This window comes from Corvus cornix, chromosome Z, assembly GCF_000738735.6.
Source record: "Corvus cornix cornix isolate S_Up_H32 chromosome Z, ASM73873v5, whole genome shotgun sequence".
NCBI lineage: Eukaryota > Metazoa > Chordata > Aves > Passeriformes > Corvidae > Corvus > Corvus cornix.
The window spans coordinates 73832653-73853503 of record NC_046357.1 but is presented as its reverse complement, the minus strand read 5'-3'; the positions used below and the strand labels follow the sequence as shown (position 1 = coordinate 73853503).

At 40.0% G+C, this 20851-nt stretch overlaps 1 protein-coding gene across 2 annotated transcripts in view; it reads right to left on the bottom strand.

Moving 5' to 3' along the window:
* The window catches only part of EDIL3 (EGF like repeats and discoidin domains 3), a 237376-nt gene that overhangs the window by 125204 nt on the left and 91321 nt on the right, over window positions 1–20851 (bottom strand). The window contains exon 3 of one of the 2 annotated variants that reach the window (XM_039566792.1): window positions 16352–16381. The exons of the other annotated variant lie outside the window; for it this stretch is intronic. Within the exon in view, the coding sequence (XP_039422726.1) occupies window positions 16352–16381 (30 nt within the window). The remainder of the gene's footprint in view (window positions 1–16351; window positions 16382–20851) is intronic. 2 annotated transcript variants of the gene reach the window in all.

The window sequence follows — 20851 nt, the reverse complement described above, 5'->3', positions numbered from 1 at the left end:
TCTGAACGGCTCAACCTTAAAACTGTACCCCAAAAACTTCAAGAGTGGACCCTCGAAAGCAGTTGCGGGAAAAGCTGCAAGTCGGGGGAAAGGACTCACATGCAGGCAGAGAGACTCCTCTTCCTAAATGGACTGAACAATATTTGGAAGTGGGCAGCTGTCTCGTTGTGATAATGTTTTCATAGCATGAGCAAGAAGAGACTTCTCTTTCTAAATGGACTAAACAAGGTTATTATGGCAGTGGTAAACAGACTGAACATCTTAAGGGTTGTCTTTTTACATTGTCAGTGGGAGAAGGGAGGAAGGTGGGGGGAGGAGGAGAGTTCTGAAGGTGGTATAATTTTTTTTTTCTTTCTTCTTTTAGGTCTGTTAATAAACTTCTTTATATTCTTTCAAGTTTGGTGCCTGCTTTGCATTTCTCCTAATTCTTATCTCACAGCAGATAAACAGTAATGAGTATTTTGGACCAAACCACTACACTAAATTGGTGTTTCTGCCCGGTTACAAACCGAACCCGCGACACCCACCCTCTGCAAACACAGAGAATCATTTTGTAAAATCTTTGCTGAAGGACTGCAGACTTGAATTTTTAATGCTAAAACATTCAGAGAAATATTAGATTAGATTTCAGTTGGGATGTCTGGAAGACTTAGTTCAAAAGGGCAGTCCTGACAACACTGTCTACAGATTCTACATTAAAATAAACTCTCCAAATCCATTTTCTACATGGTTGGAACAAATCCATGTCTGTGTTTACATTGAAAATGGCTTTAGTAAAACAGACCCAGCAATAAAGAAACTATATATAGTTTGGTATCTAATGCAGAACCTCAATTGCAATTGTGTGCAACAGTGCAACAGTGTTATTTTTATCATCATAATTCTTGCCATCATATACCAAGATGTCATTTTTCATTGTTTCACTGCACTTTAAACTGCCAATGATAAGGATTTCTCATTCTTTTTCTCCATGTTCCACTATAACTGGAAAATTAAAAAAAACCCTGCAAAGATTATGTGAACCTTAATTATAACAGCAAATAGAATAAATCCAGTTAGTCCTCTTGCTGAGGATTCCAGTGGGAACTAAAAAATGTCACAGCCTAAACTTAGGCTATTCATATTTGTATGAGTCAAGTCCTAATTACGAGTGCTGCATTAATGACACAGAAACAGCAGAAGAGAACCTCAGAGGGTGGTTATCCTTAGGACATGAAATATTGATAAAAAGTGATGAAAGAGAATCACTAACTGTGAAATATATATAGTTCAAATAGGCATAAAGTTGTCCACAGCAGAAACCAAGGGAAATAGAGAAGAGTTACACTCCAGTCATTTATTTCCCTGAGGATGTAGGACAGAGGAAATATATCCTTTCCTCTTCCACTTTTTTTCCCAAGCTGTCATCAAACGCTTCTACTTCCATGTAAAAAACCCCTAAATCCTTTTGAATTCCAGATCCTGTCACCATTCTCCAACTTTTTCTCCTTTCCTAGCTAGACCATTCTCTTTTTTCTCCTCATCTCCCACTCCTGCTCCACATAGGATTTTGTCAACTCAGAAACCCACACACTGAGCACCCCAGTTTAAAATCATAACACATGTTTGTAGTCACAAGCCTTCAGTTTGGAAGATACACATCAGGATCACTTGAGATCTGCTTCCTTTGCACCAGCTATATTCACAGCAGAAATACAAGTTAATTTCTCATGATTAGTGTGTTGGGGTCCCTCCCCTGCCGTGTAGCCCTGGGAGAGGGGCCCTGAGGGCACAGACACGGGGTTTCCCTGCCCCTGCTCAGCCTCGTTCCCATTGGTTGGTTTGTGTTCCCTGCGCGGGCAGAAGGACCCTTGGTCCCGTGACTGGGACAGTTCCTCGGCAGAGCTCTGGCCATGCGGCTGGAGAAATAAACATCTCTGAAACATCTAGCAAGAATCTGTCTGTCCTATATATTTCCTTTCCACGGGACTCCTGGTTTGGTATATGCGTGTTGCAGGATCCCCACTGCAACAAATGGTGGAGAATTGTGAGCAGAACGATCCCCGATCCCTAAGCGACTGATTTGTGTGAGTAAACCCTGGAAACTTTGGATTCCTCTTCTTGGTTTTGCTTTGCTATTCCATATCTAAACTATGGAGGAACCGTGGGAAGACTCTTGGCTCTCAGAGCCGCATATGGACATTTATCTTAAACTTAAAATGATTCTTGAACAACGATTTGTAAATTTTAGCTTGATTCAAGCTCAAAAAGAACTGAAACACTTCCTGGCATGGTTGTTTAAGAACTTTTTCTATGTTTCTTGGGATTTAATTCTTACGAAGGGCTTTGGAAAACCGTTTGGACACAGTTAATACTGGAGTCAAAATATATGCCGATGGAAGAATATTTTCGTGAATATTATTTAGTTACCGAGACTGTTGAGCAATGTCAGCTGTGTCCTGGCGAAGGGAAGCCTGGCGCAGGGACCGTGCGGCCCAGGCCACTTGCACCGAGCGCTCTGCGAGCAGCAGCGAGGCAGTTCCCGCGCGCGGGCGGAGCCAAGCGAGCCGCAGTGTCGGTGGCGGAGCGAGGCACGGGAACGCCCGACCGAGAGGGGCGGCGTGCGGGCGGCGGCTGGCGGCGATGGCGGTGGAACGAAGCCGCGCCCAGCCGAAACACGTGCTGGAGCAGGGCGCGGGGGGGTCATCACTCGGGGGCCCGGCCGAGACGTGGGTGCAGCGCCCGGCAGCGGCAGCGAAGCTGCGACCAGAGGAGGCGACGCACGGAGAACTGAGCGGCGCGGCCCGGCCCGGCCCGCGCGGCCCCGAACGCGACCCCGGGAAGAGCGCGCAGGCACCAGCAGCCCCGACAATTCCAACATGGGAGCGACCGAAAGAGAGAGCAAAGAGGCAGCGAGACAGAAAACAGCAGCCACTCGGAAAAAGGAAAAGATCATAGTAACTAAGACCTTAGGGATAGTAAAATGGTATAATGTTAAGCAAAATTATGGTTTTATAACAAGGTGTGACAACCAGCAAGACATATTCGTGCATAGAACTGCTATTAAAAAGAATAACCCTGAAAAATGCATCCCAAGCTTGGGAGATGGAGAGGTAGTGGAATTCAAAATTATACGAGGTAGAAAAGGGTTACAAGCATCGCAGGTCACTGGGCCTGATGGTGTTCCTGTAAAAGGCAGTATATATGCAAAAAATCGTAGTCATGTTAGACAATATCTCCATTGTAAGCCCCCCCTACAGTCTCCCTTTCCTAATCCCACCTTTCCCTTTTACCCTATGTCCTATTACCCCCAGTGTATTCCCAATCTGTTTTTTCATCCATGGTTTCCCTCGCAAAACCATGCTTTTGCCAATTGTTTCCCCAAAAATCCCTTTCCAATGCCGAGTGGGGGATGAAAAGGGGGAGGGAAGAAGTTAAACCCTCTCCTGCCTCAGTTTCCCCACAAAGCATGCTCAGAGTTCTGTCTCCCTTCTGTCAGCCCTAAGATGTTCCACAGAATCTGTTTGGACATTTAAAGACTCAGGAGGGTGGTTTGTTTTGTCTTGAAACTGTTCTTGTTATGTTTATCCAGTTGTTTTCATTATCCTTTTATTAAAATAAAATGGGTGAGGTGTTGGGGTCCCTCCCCTGCCGTGTAGCCCTGGGAGAGGGGCCCTGAGCGTACAGACACGGGGCTTCCCTGCCCCTGCTCAGCCTCGTTCCCATGGGTTGGTTTGTGTTCCCTGCGCGGGCAGAAGGACCCTTGGTCCCGTGACTGGAACAGTTCCTGGGCAGAGCCCCGGCCATGCGGCTGGAGAAATAAACATCTCTGAAACAGCTATCAAGAATCTGTCTGTCCATATATATTTCCTTTCCACGGGACTCCTGGTCTGATATATGCGTGTTGCAGGATCCCCACTGCAACATTAGTGTGGTTCACATGAAGTCAGTTGCACCTGGATGGAAGTAGTGACTTATTTTGGTGGGTAATGGTAGTAAATCCTGCACAGCAAGACTGAAGATTGGTATTTTCTGATAAAAAATGCTTTAACTCAAAATTCCTGCTTTTGTTATTACACACAATGTAATAGTTTGTTATAACAAGAAGTTCAAGCAGATTTCTCAGCCCAGGTAAACAGCTGGGGCCTGAGCTGCAGCACTCCCCAGGGAGCTAATTTCTTCCTTTAGGGAATGGCATGGCAGAGTTCCACTGGACCTGCCTTATAGCCCCTACAATCAAGAGCCAAACAAGATCAAGGTGATAAAAAGATGTTACCATTTATTGAAGGTCCTCCAGGCTCACTTATGGCAGAATGCACACGTGATACAGGGCTTCAACAGCTTTATCAGTTTTAAATTAGTTTAATTGACAAGAATCCCCAATTAAAAGTACAGTTAATGAAATAATTCCCCTCTTGGTTCATCCTCCTAACAAAGCCTCCCCCCTTGCTTTTAGTCCTATGTTGTTTATGTCTAAATACATGGGAAAGTGGAAGAATGGCCTTGGTTCGCTGAAGAAGCAAGACTGGAACAGGATTCCAGGAATATCTTTGTCTAACAGGGTAGGAAAAGTGCTGGAGTCAACTAAGAAACTATGGAATTAAAAAATACAGAGCCATGAATATATGAAAAATACATAAAAAGTGAAAATCTTTTGGCAGCAGAGTCACACAGTCTTTCTTAGTGTCCACCCTCAGCTGTGTCATGGGTAGCTCATCAGACACATCCAGCTCCATGACTTAAACAGTTTGGGGCAAAGATCTTATCTGGAATTTCATAGGACATTATATTGTATTGCCTGTAATCTGCTAGCAAGTGTTGCAACAAGGCTTGATAAGAAGTACATTGCCTTACACCTTCTATCCCTGCCCCTGCTCATGGGAGGTTAGAGCAGAGCACACACCTGGCAGGATTTTTGATTTGTGTTTTGTTTAAAAAAAAATGCCCAGTATTACTGTTTTGCAGAGAAAAAAAAAAATTAGAAAATAGTAGAAACATTTTGTCATTTAGGAGGCTGGATTAAAAAAAGAATATTGAGATATTTTGGGTCAACATGGAAAGATATTGAAATACTCTCACTCTTTCCCTTAGTGTATATTAATAAATAAACTGTTCTGCAGTTTGAACAGGACGAAATATTGTCAAAAAGTTGAAACTAATGAAATTCATGAATAACTGTAACACTGACTTGTAATATTACTGCAGAGTGTTAATGCATGCTTTGCAAATCAATGTTAAAATATGGTGCTGCAGGCAAATTGAATATATAAATCTCTACCCAGACCTTTTTGTTATTGGGCTGTGGCTTCCTCATTGTAGCTGTTGTAGCCATTTCAAAGCATTTCTCAGGTTATTTGACACAAATAACTTTAGAAGGATATAAAAATATAGTTCACATTAATTTAGTAAGAGACAACTGAACATTCATGGGAGCGTGTTGCAATTAAAATTACAATTTTGTTCATAATTGGAGCACATTACAATTTCATAATTGTTATTTTTATCCCAACAGTTGTCATACTGCCTCAACTCCCATGGCAGCTGGTGGACGTTTTGTCTTGAATTAGAACTGGACTGTGAAATATTTTGGCCTTTTACTTAACTTCAGTCACTCTGTTAATTTTCATTTAGCATTTTATTACCTTACAGTACTGTGGATCTTATGTAAATGTTATTGCCATGATTTTGTTTAGAAGCCACATAGCACTTATTTGTAAGGAAGACTATTGAAAGACAGCAGTGTTATATAAATGAAAAAAAAAAAAGAAAAAAAAAACCACACAAATAACTTCCAAACTGTTTCCAAACTAATTTTTTAAACTACTACAAATTTAAAGATATGATCTTACATTACACAACAGATAGGCAGCTGAATGCCATGTCTTTCTTTCCTTAAGCCTAATAATGGGCATTTATGTTCTGAGGTAAAGCATGGTTTATCTAAAAGATTTCCAGTAGAAAAATGCAAGGTGCATTTTAATTGCTGTAGTAAAACTTCAAAATAATATCCAATAAAAAAAGAATCTATTCCATTTCTAAGACAAAAGAAAACAGGAAGGTCTTGGCTCTTACAAACAGTCATTACCATGTGGAAAGTAAATACATGAGTAAAAATGATGTGAATGAGGTGGTACATATTTGTTATTGCAAGAAATCATCTAAGAAGTAGCTGTATAATCCCCATGGTCGTGTCTGAGTAAGCTCATTCAAGCCTTTGCTTGATACTTCCATGCCCCTTAAGCAATTTATATTCTTTATGATAAGAAAGACATCTGACTTTTACCTGTTGTTTCAGTGACACAATTTAAAGAGGGCTGTTTAGTCTCTCTCAATATTAATGACAACAAGTCACTGTTCGTTAAAATAATAAGACCAAATCTTCCTTCAACATTGTTATTTCTCTGTTGAAACTGTGACAGACTTAAAGATCTCAAAATACAAGATACAACTATTCTAGGAATACAACCACCTGATCCCTTACGGCAAACAGTATTGATGGAAGAGCCAAGAGAGTTTGGGATAGAAGGGATTGGCTTTTTTTTTTTACCTGGGAGGTGTTTGGGGGAGATTAGACATGAAGAAACAATTACTTGTCTGATGTTTCTCCATTTTACCTACCAGCTCAATGAAATGTGCTGCAAACCTTTCCTTCTCACAGCCTTCCTGCCACCCATGAGCCCACATCAGGAAACGATCCTAAATGTCACATCTTTCCCTGACTGTACAACCATCCCCAAAGGAGGCTGGATTTAACAGAAGTACCAAATTCTCTCAGTTCAGCCATGTTCTCTCTACTTTGTCACCTGCCAGAGCTTTCCTTGGCACTTCCTCTGTGCTTTCTTTAGCAGCCATCCAATCTGCTTAAGCTTAGGTTTTTTAGCAATCAGATATAATTAAATATGGATTACTGAAAGGGTGAGGTTGTAAGAATTAACACTTTTTTTTTCCAAAAATCAGAGTAGACTTTTGTTCATTTTCTTCTTTCTTACTAAACAAGACCTACTGATTAAAAAAAAAAAAATTAATTAATTTAAAGACATAGAATAAAAAAAGATCCTAGGACAACAAACACACAAGGTACAAGACTGAACATATAAAAAAGGTTTCCCTTGGGTGTTTCATGCACTTAAAAAATGTAGAGATTATGCAAATATTGCATATATTGCAATATATTTCACATTCATCCTGCTGTTTAATATCATAGCAAGGGGAGTATTAATAATAACATGTGACAGTGGATATTCTTTACTGGTTTTAATATTAAAATATTGGGGTTTGCATCTTTTCTTTCTCTTGCTTTTTTGCATCCAACAACTGGACAGCTTTCAATACTTAAACCTTTCCACTTCTTTCTAACCAGATTACTTTTTCTATTATTTTTTTTTTCTTGATTTTATTATATTTCTAATTTAAACCTTTCCTGGTACCTTTTCCTAACATGATGCTGGAGCACTACAGTCATGCCAAGGGCTCTTTCAGGACTCACACTCGTTACCTTTGCTGAGAATCTGCAAATCTTATGTTGAAATAGTCAGGAAGAAGAGTGTACAGCTTCACCTGAAAATCATTAGATTTCAGGAAGCCTCATAACAGCCACTCTTGTTTGTTTTATATAACTAGAATTATTTGCACCCTGATCTTCAGCATCTTGCTGAAGTACAGTTATGAATCGATCTAGATTTTTTTAGGCTGAAAAACCTTGAAGCAAAGAGCATTTAATATGTTAACTATATACTGTGGAAAGAGATATCATAAAATAAGAAAATTAAGAAAAAATATAAAAATAAGAAATCAACAGCTTTACAAAAGATGCGCTCCTGGAAACCTCAGGAGATGAGTGATAAATGTGTGTGCACTCGTATGTGTACAGACACCAAATTCGAGGTTCACTTGTGGTCCTTCCCATGGAAACCAGAAAAAGGGATTTATTAAATCCAGAGTTTATTCCTGATTGACATTAACCAAACACACTCCTATACACGTACACTACATCTACATGTAGGGAGAACACAGGAATAATTGCTGTCCTTATTTTAAATATCTAACTAACTGGGAAGACTCATCCTCCTCAAGTGTTTCTTCTCTTTGATAGCAAATAACTTCTCTTTGATAGCAAATTGAACTCTTCCCTCTTGAGGAGGAAACCAGGATGGGGTGACATCTACCCATTCTGTTGCTGAGCTGTTGCCCAAAAATAAGGCTACAGAGCAAACAATGTTGGCACAATTCAGTGTCAAATGCACAACTGCCAGTGGGTGTGTGTGTGCCAAAACAGGCCCTCACAACACATATTGCACCACTCAAACCTTATAATATTGAATACTATTTGGGTTAAAATGTCTACATGGGACGGTCTGGATGGTTATCCATGAAAAATATGTTTGGCCTCTTTAAATGCATGCTTGTTTTATGTTCTTACCTTTGCTATCTTGTACTACCTTTGCACAGGACCAGCTGTTCCACAAATGGGTCATTACTCAGTATGTTTTTTGCCTCCTGAATTGGTGCACAATACAAAGCCTTGGCAACCAAAAACTACTTAAATTTCCACTGTAAAGGAGTGAAATTCCTTCCTCAGTAGTCTTTATGTTTTCACAGTCAATCCAGTGCTTTAAAGATGGTCATAAGACTCTTTAAACCCAAAGTAAGCATACAGTAAGCCTCTTTGTGGCGCTATTTTTTGATTAAAGTCCTCTTAATCAGGCTTGTTAACCTGTTTCTAAATCATCAACTAACCGCCAGTCCTGTTTGGTTTGCTTTCATTAGTGTTTGCTTATTTTTATTTCCATATACCTAACGACTGGGAATCTTTAGTGAAATTTAATCCCAATGTGTCAACAGAGATGACAATTTCTTCTTCTTCACTCTAGCTTTCAACACACATTCCCACCAAATTCCCCTCCCTACTGGGAGCACACATGCCACTGCATGGCAAGACAGATCAGGGAGCTGAACCAAGTGAACACTGACTCTATCAGGGAAATTGCATTATGGATGAGGCACTTTCAGCTGGAACAGCCACTTGATGTAGCTCCACATAGAGCTGTGCAGTGCTAGCACAAGCACAAAGGAGAGAGCAGGAGAGCATGGGTGTTCTGGAAGAGGGAGTCAGAAATGAAAAGTCTGTGTGGAGGAAACAACCCTTGCAACATCAGCCAACCCCACTGCTGCCTTTCCCTATGCATGCCTGTCCTCAGACCCACTCCCTCTGTGCCCATGATCAACTCATTAATCCCACTTTTTTGCCTGTCAGCTTCTTTCCACATGAATTTCTTATCTTGGTTTTCAGCACTTCTCAGACAAAAAATCTGTCCTTTCTAGCAGGAGAGGATTTTTGTCAACTCTTCTCTATCAAGTTTAGACTTTTCACAGAATCCCAGACTCAGTGAGGTTGGAAAAAACCTCCACGAGCATCGAGTCCAACCTGTGACCAATCCCCTACTTGTCAGATCACTGAGTGCCACATCCAGTGGTTCTTTGAACACTTCCAAGACATTGTGTCCCCCCACAAAAAGCTGCTCTTTTTTCACAGTTCTCCTGTGTTTCAACTCTACTTCTTGGGAGTACAGAGGACTCAAGGAGCAGCAGGGTCCACTGAGATCCCTGCAGCAACAAGAACAGTACTTTGTTCATTTTGTTCATTCCTGCTTCACCTTCAGAGGATGAAGAAATAAATATCAAACAATAATCTTTGGCTTTTTTGTTCACTTCTCTTAGCTGGCTAGAGCTAGAGCTAGTCCTGCTCTTTTTATCTGTCCTAGCAAGGAGAAGACAACTGTAAAACCTCTTTTTGGGGAACACTGCTTCCCAGATGGAAAAGCAGTAAAGGTACCCTGTTGATACAGAGCTGGTACCAAGAGACTATATACTCACCTGGTTTAATAGAATCATAGAATTTTGGCTGGAAAGGGACTTTAAAATATCATCCAATTCCACCCTCTGCCATGGTCAGGGACACCTTCCACTAGACCAGGTTTCTCAGACCCCCATCTGACCTGGCGTTGATCTGAGCTGAGTTCAGCCTGAGGCAGATGCCTGGCATGAAAAGCTTCATCTTGGAAAACTTATGCCTCAAAATTCAGGCAAGAAAAGGAAAAACAATCATAAAAAAAAGTTTGTGATGTAAAGCAGTGTCTAGTTTAGGGGATACCATATGATCTTCCACTTGTATTGTGGAACATTTGTTCATCACACATACATTGTGATGAATGTTGTATAACCACCACAAATATCACCCTCTGATGCAGATTATAGAAAAATGCCCGTATATGAGTTTCTCAGCCAGCTGCCAGCACTGCAGGCTAATCTCAACCTCCTAGCTCCCTTTTTTTGTCAATCTTGGAAAGAAGTGAGCCATTTTGCCAAACTATGTTATTTTTATGATATATGGACAGACAGTCACTAAGGAATGGGCTAAAAATACTAATTGATTTTCATTCCTGACCTAAGCAAGATTTCCAGCTTTCAAATGAGACAGGCTACTCTAATAGCCTTCAGTGCCACCTGGCATCCAGAACTATTTTTACTGCATAAGCCTCATTTCCATCAGAATGGGGTTCAATACGACCTTTATAAAATTTTCTGGTTTAGTCTATATTTTGCTTGGAATAGATGGAAAAGTAATTAGTAAGCTAGCTTCAGGCACTGGAAAAAAATAAAATATTCAGTTCGAGAAGAAAAAGGAAAGGAATGGCTACAAATGCGTAAACCAAGTTCAGCAAGACAGTAAATCTGTGGTACAGACCCTGGGGGAATGGCAAATCCCTTCCCTTAGAATAATTCTGAAAGATGATTTTCCTCTTTGAAATGTGTGAAATAGAATAGCTTTGTACACCACAGCAAAATCACTGTGACCTGAAAGACAGCCTGGGACCTGTCACAAAACCACAGCTCCAGCTCCTGCTGTGCAGTGGGCAGGAAACTGAAGTCCTTGAGACTTGACCAGATGCATTCTTGATGGTTTGAGGGTGACACAGAGAGCAGATTAAACATCTCATCCTCTTCTTTTGAAAGTTTAATTTCAATAACTTTAAAGAAAAAAAACCTGGTTTGGTTTCTCTTTTCTGATCATCTTAGAATCATAAAAATGGTTTGCGCTGGAAGGAACCAAAAAGATCATCCAGGTCCAATAATCACCATAGTAATCATTAAAGAAGTTACAATTTTTTTTTCTCTTTTTTTTTTTACAATCAATAAAAGCCTCTAGGGCATTATTTTCAGGTGGAAGAGGACCCTTTGTGAAATCCAGTTTCACACCCACATCGGTTAAGTATTTTAAGGACAGACATGTGGTATAGCTGTTATATAAGCTTATAATGATATTTTTCATGTAAATATTAATGCCAGTAAGATCTCAAATGTTTTTTCATTTGAAGTTTCAGTATCATGCTCTGAGAACCAAGGGCATGTGTCCATCACTTCAACCAAATGGATCTCTCAGGCTCTTTGATGAGCAGGGCAGTGCCAAATGGTAAAAGCATTTTCTGACATGAAGTAAGGAAAGGAAAAATTTATTACAAAAATTGTCTCTTCAAGAAAAGATCTATTTAATATTTGAATGATAGACTGGTTTGGGTTGGAAGGGACCTTAAAGCTCATCCAGTGCCACCCCTGCCATGGGCAGGGACACCTCCCACTGTCCCAGGCTGCTCCCAGCCCCAATGTCCAGCCTGGCCTTGGACACTCCAGGGATCCAGGGGCAGCCCCAGCTGCTCTGGGCACCCTGTGCCAGGGCCTGCCCACCCTCACAGGGAACAATTCCTTCCCAATCTCCCATCTAAATCTACCTATTTTTAAGCTGTCTTATATAAAATTATTTTAAACTGTCTAATATAAATCCATCTAAGCTGGTGCCAAATGGAACCCTCCTACCTTCAAGTCTACATCATTATAAAAACTCAAAACCATAAAAAAATGACATTCTATCAAAGTAATTTTAAACTGGTACATGAGAAAATCTGGGATTTTAATAATAATATGTCTAATGTTTAAAATCTATCAAAAAGGAAAATCCAGTAAATTTTTAAATGCAAGGACATTTAGATAGAGAAAAAACTAACTCTTTTACAACATATTTATAGTACAAGTGCCATTCTGTTGTTTGGGTTTTTTTAAAACTCTACATGTCTCATGAACAATTTTATTTCTGAGGAGTCAATAATTCTACCAGAAATACTCTCCTAAGAGTCATCAAGGCTATGCCCAGCAAGTCAGCTTTGAAATATCTATTGACCAAAATAATTTATAACTACCTTTAATTTTTCATCTTTTTAAATCTATTTTCTTTCTCTAAACGGTATTTTTTTTAAGTCTGTGAATAAAAAGACAAACACCAAGGCAATATGCTTTGGTGTCCTGCTTTAAAAGCCTTCTTAAACACACCAAATCCAGGGAAGAAACCAACCACCAGAGAAACCTGGAGTTTTCCTAGCAGCAATAAGCAGACACATAACTTGTAAGCAGTTTAGATTTCAGGTACTGCTTATCACCATGCTCCTAGAGTAAGGGTGATGGGCAACTCTTAATAGCTTTAGATCTTCATTTTTCATGACTTTTTGATAACTGTAAGTATTATGTCTAGGACAACTTGCATCCTGGAACTTTTGCTATTCCATTCTAATTATTTTCTAAAATTCCATTAATTTCCTCTAATGAAAGAAACTTAATTCTGTAGATGTTTCCAGCAGAAGTCTCTTTCATTTGATACTTTTCAACTTTCCTTGTTTCTCAAAAGTGATTCCCCCCCCCCCCCCCCATTATTTACTTCTTTAGGAAAAACATGCAAAATCACTTTTATATAATTTGAAATTCTAAATAAAAAGAGAACAGCATAAATATTACATGGAATTGTAGAAGAATAATATTATTTTCCAGGGGAAAAAATAGACTGCTTGTAGCAGTTGCACGCAAATATTCAGTGCCATGAGGTTGTTGAAGGGTTTATTTTTTAGTAATGTCTTTGAAGAAGGAGCTCCTGTCATATATTGAGTCTTTAATCTCTGCAACACCTAAATTTAATTAAGAAAATAGTAAAACTCACACTGTAAAGGAGCTTTTATTAGCATGAAATCCTAAATGTGTTTGCATATGTTATATAGCTGGGGTGCAAAGACGAAAATGCCAGTTTCCTAAAGAGTTAGGCCTAAAAAAAAAATCAATGGCAGAGGCAAGGAATGGCTCCAGTTAAGTGATGATCTCAAAGGAGATGTATTTATTACTTCAGTCAAAAGCACTGTGTAGAGACAAGTGAACAAAATGCTGCACGTCATGCTGTGCTCTGTCTCATCACGTCCTGGAAGAATTACTCTTTAATAATGGGAGAAATGACTCCAGGCTCCTCGAAGCAATGTTGGGGGGAATCCACAAAACCACAGGGAAACATTTTTGGGATGCAAAGCTTCAAACAGCAGGACATCCAGCAGGAGTTGCTACATTGGGCTTAAAAGCAGTTGTCAGCAAAGCAGCCTCCTCCTGGCTCAACAAAAAACTTTAAAGACTCATGACACATATGGATGGGATAAAAACACAAGGAAATGAGAAAATTGTCCTGAGATTTTCCTAGCTTTAGTGCATGAGCATCTGGAAAAGCTATTTAATTGATAAATAACTAAATAAACAACTTAAGTTATTTATTTGATTAAATTTTATATTAAATAAATCAAAATAAAGGAAGAAAGGTGGTAAAGTGACTCAAAAGAGAGTTTAGATGTCCACAACAACATAAAATCATAGGCATTTAACTGGAATGAAAAAAGAGAACTAGAAGAATGCTTACCCAGAAGTAGTGCTAAGGAAAACTTTGTTGAAACTGTGAGGAAAACCTGGAAAAACTCCTTGGTTTATCTTTGTGTATAAAGTAACATGGATGAAAGACAGTGGGTTATAATTAGAGTTCATTAGTCTGAAGCTTTCTGAAACAGAAGGAACTCAGTGAAATAGCATTTTCTATAGAGAGATAACTACAGGGCACTTACTATTACAGGATTATTAATCTTCAATCTAGTGATTCCAACACTCAAAGTAAAATTTTAGTAACTTTGCTTCTACAAGATTCCCTGCAGATGGCATTGCCAGAGCAGCTAGACCCTAACCCAAAAGTCAGAACACAGGAGATAGCCTTGTTTGATCCCTTTGATTAAACAGGAAAGGAAATTTTAGTTTTGGTCCTGATTAGAGGTCAATTAAAAGTTTGTAATTTTCATAAAACATTGAAATCATATTTATAGTCTTCATAAAAATACTAGATCCAGTTTATCCTACCTCAGGATCTTTTACAAGGGAAGGCACTGTTTGGAAAAATGCTATGTGTATGAATAATGCTTAGATAAATTTTATTAACTGGAGGAAACTTGCTGCTTTTTTTGTGGAAAAGAGCAAAATCTGTTATTTGATAAAACTGCCTCTACCAGGCATATGCCACTGAATGGCTCTGGGTGAGTGCATGAGGTTTTGAAGGCAGTTTCTATTTATTTTTCTGCACAGCAGCAACTTCCAAACTGCATGACTGCATTCCCAGTCTGAAGGAGGGGAATCAGCTTTAAGCAGAACCTACAGTTTTGTAAATGCCAATACAATCTGAGAAATAAGTTGTATTAAAACAATCCTGTAAGAATGCAGAACTAATCTGTTACTTTCAAAATAGCAAAGTCTGGTCATATCTTACAGTAAAATCAATAGAACCTATAAATTATGGAGCATCTGAAGAGCTAGTATTGCTTCTGAAGTTTTAAGATAGAAATTAATAAAGGTTGCACTTTATTAATGGATTTTTCTCTTAGTATAAATCATATCTGTAGTGCAGCCCTTGCGGCTGCGCTATAAATTCCACTTCTCCTCCACTTGCCCGTTTTCAGCTGATCTATCTGGTTAGCTTGGCCAGATTACTGTTAGGAGCTCTCACAAAAACAGCAGTGGGGTTCAAACTACAGGGAGGGAGGTCATGTCTTCACGAGATGCTCTAAAAAAAAAGTGTGTATTTAAACCATTTCCCTAAAGGGAAAAAAGCTAGGCTTTTATTCTTTCCTATGCAAAAACCCCCATCCTGTTGTAACTAACATTTCTATTGAGCAGCTGAAGTAGCTTTCTGCTAAAACCACTTTCCATGAAAATTTCAAGACTGACAGATCTCTCAAGAAATGGAGAGTTGAAAGTTGATGTTCAGTGATTACAATGCATAGTCCATGGGGGTGTGTGAGTTTCTCCAAATCCCTATTTTCTCTGTTTCACAATGTTGTTTCTCATCTCAGTCCTGCTTCCTTGCTCATTCTGTTGCTACATTCATGTTTAAAGCTCCCTTTTGCTTCTTTCTGTATTCAGTTCTAGTCTTAACTACTCTCCCTCTCTCACATTCTATTCTTGGCTTTGTTCTCCTTCCTTTCATTTTTTATTCTCTGCCGTATCCTAATTACTTATATTGCTCTCCAGCTGTAGGTTAGCGTTGTAAACAGTGTTCAGTCCTTCCCTGCCACCTTCCTCTCTTCTTTCACTTTCCTCACCTTTTCTCTTCTGCTCCTCTGGAGACCTTTCCTTCTTTTAACAAGCCACTATAAAGTGATTCCCCATTTATTTGACGTTTTAGCTCACTGAGTTTGTACAACTCAGTGCCATTTCAAACATGTTAGGCTGCTCAGTGGCATTCTTCTCTGGTACACTGTCTTCTTTTTCCTTTAAATACTCCCCAGCTAATGGATTGCCAATTAATTAGAAATAGTTAATCTTCACAATAAAATAAACACAACGCATTTGTGTCTCTCTGGGAGCTCCTAAACTAATTTTTATGACTGTGATGGTAACCATTCTCACTGCTTGGCAGCTTGTCAATGGAAATAAAAGTTTCCTGAGCAGATACCCAAGCCATCGTTTGGAGAATGTTTTCTTTGAGCAGGATGCTCCTGCATCTGCTGCCTTTCCCTTCCTTCACTGATTGTGCCCAGGTCTTTGAGGATGTCAGCTGTGGGGCATCAAGCAGATGACTGGGTTTCACCAGCATAAAGACAGAGAAAAAATCTAACATAAAGGAAAAAAAAAAACAAAAAAACACCTCTTTTTTTTTTTTTTAAGTCCTGATTTCTTTTCACTCATTTTGTTATCTGAAGCTTGATGTGCCAGCTTAACCACAAACAAAACAAAAAGGAAGGAATGTGCCACTGATATTTTTAAATGCTACAGGAGGAGTATATTTCCTACTGACTCTAAACTGGGGGGAAAAGAAGACAAAAAGAAGGTGGGAACAGACAGAAGAGGATAGAACCCAGCTGTGATGTGTCCATTTAACACATTATAAACAAAATGAAACTGGCTAAAATGATTTTTAAAAGACATAGCTCTCAAGAAATGGTTACCACAGTGCAGATGTAATGTAAATTATTCATACCTGCTGAAGTTGGTTCCTCTTCAATGGAGGCTGTGCAAAAAGGTGTCAGGAGTGGGGAGGGAGGCAGGGACAGGGAATGGGAAGGGAAGAGGAAGGAAGGGGAAGAGAGAGAGAAAAAGAGAAAAAATACAAATGAAGAAAGCCATGTAATACTAATGGTTGTATTGTTTACATTTTCTTAATATAAAAGCAATTAGATACAATGAAAAACTTTATTCTCATCATCCTCCCCCCCTTCTGCTCCCTTCAGTTTCTTCCCAGCCTGGTGGGAATTGCTGATTCTGAAATTGAGCAGTTAGGGAGCCAAAGTGGCAGTTTTGGGGTGGTTTGTGTGTCTGTGTGTGTGTATCTCTCAGGGACACAGCTACCCACTGGGCTCTCCATTCCAGATGTTTATTTTGCTGGGAAAGGCAACAAAACTCCTGCCTTCACCTTTCCCTTTTGTTGACAGATAGCCATTAAATTGCCTTAAGTTGCCATCAAAAAGCACTGATGACTCTGGGCTATCTATTACCCTCACATTCAAAAGAAGGAAACAGATGTATTCCCAGCAAAAGTGCATTTTAAAAGTACATCAGTGACCTAGTTCTTTCTCTTCTTTTAGTCGGTGTGTTTTATACACACATGCATCACAAAAACGGTCTCTTCACAGTCTTGAAAAACTTTTGGATGACAGCAAAAGCTGAATTCTGAAACACTGAATAAAGTGTTTCTCACTTGGATACTGCAAAAGAACCTAGAAGTGAGAGAAGTCTCCATAAATGTGATATAGAGGCCCTCTTGAGGTATCAAACACGTGTATCCATACTTTACTTTTTCTCTTTTAACGACTGCCTGCTACCAGTTGAAATGGAAGCTCCTTCTGTTTGATTTCTTTCAGAACCAGTTCAAACAATGCTCCTTCATCCATGGCAAGCATTGATCCACCCTGACAGCCTCAGAGCTTGCACATGGTGTGGGTAAAAATTTCAAACATTTTCTCAAAGACCAGCACTAGGCTGGGTAAACTGACTTTTCTTCTTCCTTTGCTACCACCCCATGTTTTATGCAGGGAGAAACTAGGAGAGGAGCAGGGAGACCCTCCCACCTTTTAGCAAAAATTTGTCAACAGACATCAAGTGCATTTGGGAGTGGCCAAAAACCTTGGTTAATGCAGTACAATATTCTATTTGCAACTGTATGTGACAACCAGCGCTGAACACATCAGTTATTCCTAATTGCAGAGTAACTTGGTGGCCTTTTGGGGACTGTCAAATCTAATTGAGAGGAAATAACAAGTTAGTCTCTCAAGCACCAGCCAACCTTCTCGTGTCTGGCTGCAGTCACTGGAGGTAAACAGGTGATTTTTATTTCTACATTTTCACATTCAGATAAACCCTGAAGAAGGCTACACGACTAGGACAACATAATGTTATGTCAGACATAATTTAAAAGTGCTCAACATGGTACTTAGCTCAGCCATGCCTTCTGTAACTCCTTATTTAATGTCTGAATGTGTATTTTGAAACTAGATTAATCCTTTACACAGTTTACATATATAAAGTGTACATGTATCACATCAAGCTTTCATCGTGTTCTTCTACTACTTAAACTAAATTGAAATAAAATGTATTTGTGGTAGTAGAGTGTTGGGGTTTTAAGAGTTCTAGGTTTTTTCTGTTAAAGGAATTTTTCCCCATACTGTTGCTAATTGCTGGGTATTTAAGGAAAACAAAGAGCTACCCACTGAGGGTGGGGTGCGCCTGGCTACTCTTTTGTTTCACCTGGGTGCGGGGACAGTTGGGTCTCTGCATCCAGAGAGAGAGGAAGCTGTTTTTTCCTGCGGCCGCTTTTCTTTCTGCTGGAAAAAACACTGGGATCCCAAAGCTGCCTTCCCTGCCCCGCTCGGAGCCGGGCAGTGGCCGCCCTGCCCCGCTGCTGCTTCGAGCCTTCGCTGCATTGTGGCCGTGCTCGCCCTGCCTGCCCAGACCTCCGGGGGGTTCCCCGCTTGGATATATCATGTCTGCCACCCGGGATTTGTGCTCGTCCCTGCCGCTCCAGCCCGCTATTCCAGCCTGCCGTTCCCAAGGGTCCGGCCGGACACCGGGATCGGCTGCCCAGGGGTTTGTGAAGCCTTTGTTCCATCCCTTCCCGGGATCCCGGGGCACCGGTGCCGCGTGCTCCCCGAGCTCGCTCCGGAGCGCCCCCTGCAGCCGCGGGGGAACCATCGCACCTGCCCTGCTCACCGGGAGCCGCCAGCGCCCCTGCCGGCTGCGAGCGGAACTGCACCCGAGGGGAAAGGGCCTGACAGCCGAGAAGGCTGGGACTGGGTTTGTGATTGCTGTTACTGCCATGGTTATTGCTGTTTGTTTGACTGGTTATACACATATAGATATTTAATAGTAAAGAACTGTTATTCCTATTTCCCACATCTTTGCCTAAAAGCCCCTTGATTTCAAAATTATAACAACTCGGAGAGAAGGGGGTTGCATCTGCCATTCCAAGGGAGGCTTCTGCCTTCCTTAGCAGACATCTGTCTTTCAAACCAAGACATAGAGGATTTCGAGGCAATGAAAGAAAGAAGGGGAAGTACCATCCCACTGTTTTTAACTTGAAATAATTGGCTAAATCATTAATTTAACAACACGATGGCTGATTATAAACACACACCAAAAAACCCCCAAAAACCAAGCAAACCAGCCAACCAACAAAAAAAAAGACAAACAACCCCCCACCCCCAAACACCACAAAAACAACGACAACAAGCCCCCAAACCAGAATATTTGAAATATTTAAATCTTAGAACAACAGAATCTGAAGTAAATAAACAAACTACAAATTAAGTCAATAAAGTAGGTTGCAATTTCTCAAGGTACCAGTGGAAGAGACGACTATACAGACAGAGCAGAACATGAAAGCTGGAAGTTGAAATTTCACAAATGCCCCAAATCCATATTAGCTCCCAGCTCTACTGCTGCTTGAATGAAAAATAATTCAAAGTACTGGAGACTGTGCCCTAAAACTGGTTAAACAAAATTGTCCAATTATACCAGGAATACTTATTCCAGTAACCATTTCCTTCAGACTGCTATTTGAATAATATTCTGAGACTTAATTATGGGGATGAATAGCAGCATTAGCAATTCAAAGCTGGATTCTGTTATTAGTCAGATGGTTGTTTCAGAGGGACCACTCTGTGCTTAGGTACACATCTAAATAAAACAGGATAGCTGAATCTCAGCTGAATAAATCACTCAGATGCCAAGACAGCTATGCCAATAATATTACTTTTCTGTTTATTTAATTAATTTTGGCTATTTGATTGCTGGTTTAAACTCTTCCAGGAATAGACTATGTTCTTTTCTTGTCTGAGTTAGAGTTAGTGAGAACTGCTTTTGCAAAAAGACCTAATTCTACTTGTCAATGCTGTATTTCTTAATCCTAGACAGAAATTAAAGATGAATATTAAAAATGGAGATGCAAATGCAGTTATGAAGTTGTTCATAATTCATACAGACTTTTAGAAAAAAATTAACTTAATCTCTTGCTTTTTGTGACAAGATATTTTTCCCTCCCTTTAGATTAATAAACCATGTTTAAAAAAAACCAGGCTTCAGTAAGAAATTGAGTACTCAAAGAATACATCTACTTTTGTTTTATTGTACCATCTCAAATGCAATATCAGCACTCTGCTTCCCACTTCGTAAGGAAATGCACTCAATTATCACACCAAAAATTTCCAACACGGCACCACCGTTTTGGTTTTTTTTCCCATCAGCAGTGATTTAAAACATTTAGTTATTTTAAAAAAGCTATTTATATAGTGACTCATCCCCAGGGTAATTATCTGTAATTTACTCTTTGCTTGTTTCAGAGGAGTGGAGAGGGAGTAAGATGGAGTTGCCTTGCTCAACTGGGCTAGCACAAGCTGGTGACTCACTACGGTGGGTGGTGGGTCCCCATCAACATGAAATTCTCCTTCTGACTCCTGAAATGTATGACTCCCACAGAGGAGCCAGTAATTTAACAAAAAAAAAAGCCACAGAAAAGTCACAGTCATCCCCAAGTCATGGTCTGATAACAGCACTGCATGACTTTACACTTTAAATTACTCTACATCTTTAAAGCATTTTCAATGACACATTTCTTCCACTTTTAATGGATCATTGGCAAATTATAATAGGACATACGACAGGAGAAATGTTGGATTTTACCTTCTTTGGAAATACCTGATGTTCACTGGGGTAAACTTAATCTTGTTTTTCTTGCATGACATCAGTGGGATAAAAAAAACCCAAGAATACATAGGCAGGTTTGGAAAGCCTATACCAGGATACATGCCATCCAACATTAGCTTAAGAGAGGGAATGCAGAAAGACAGTGCTTGGATAGTATCTGAATATCTCTGCCAGACTCCTGACTATTTCTCTTACAAGGTAGAGACCTTGACAGGTGTGGGAAAAAACCCCTGAATTTTGAAGCATAAATATCTCGGGTTAGGCAGATCCAGTGTAACAGCCT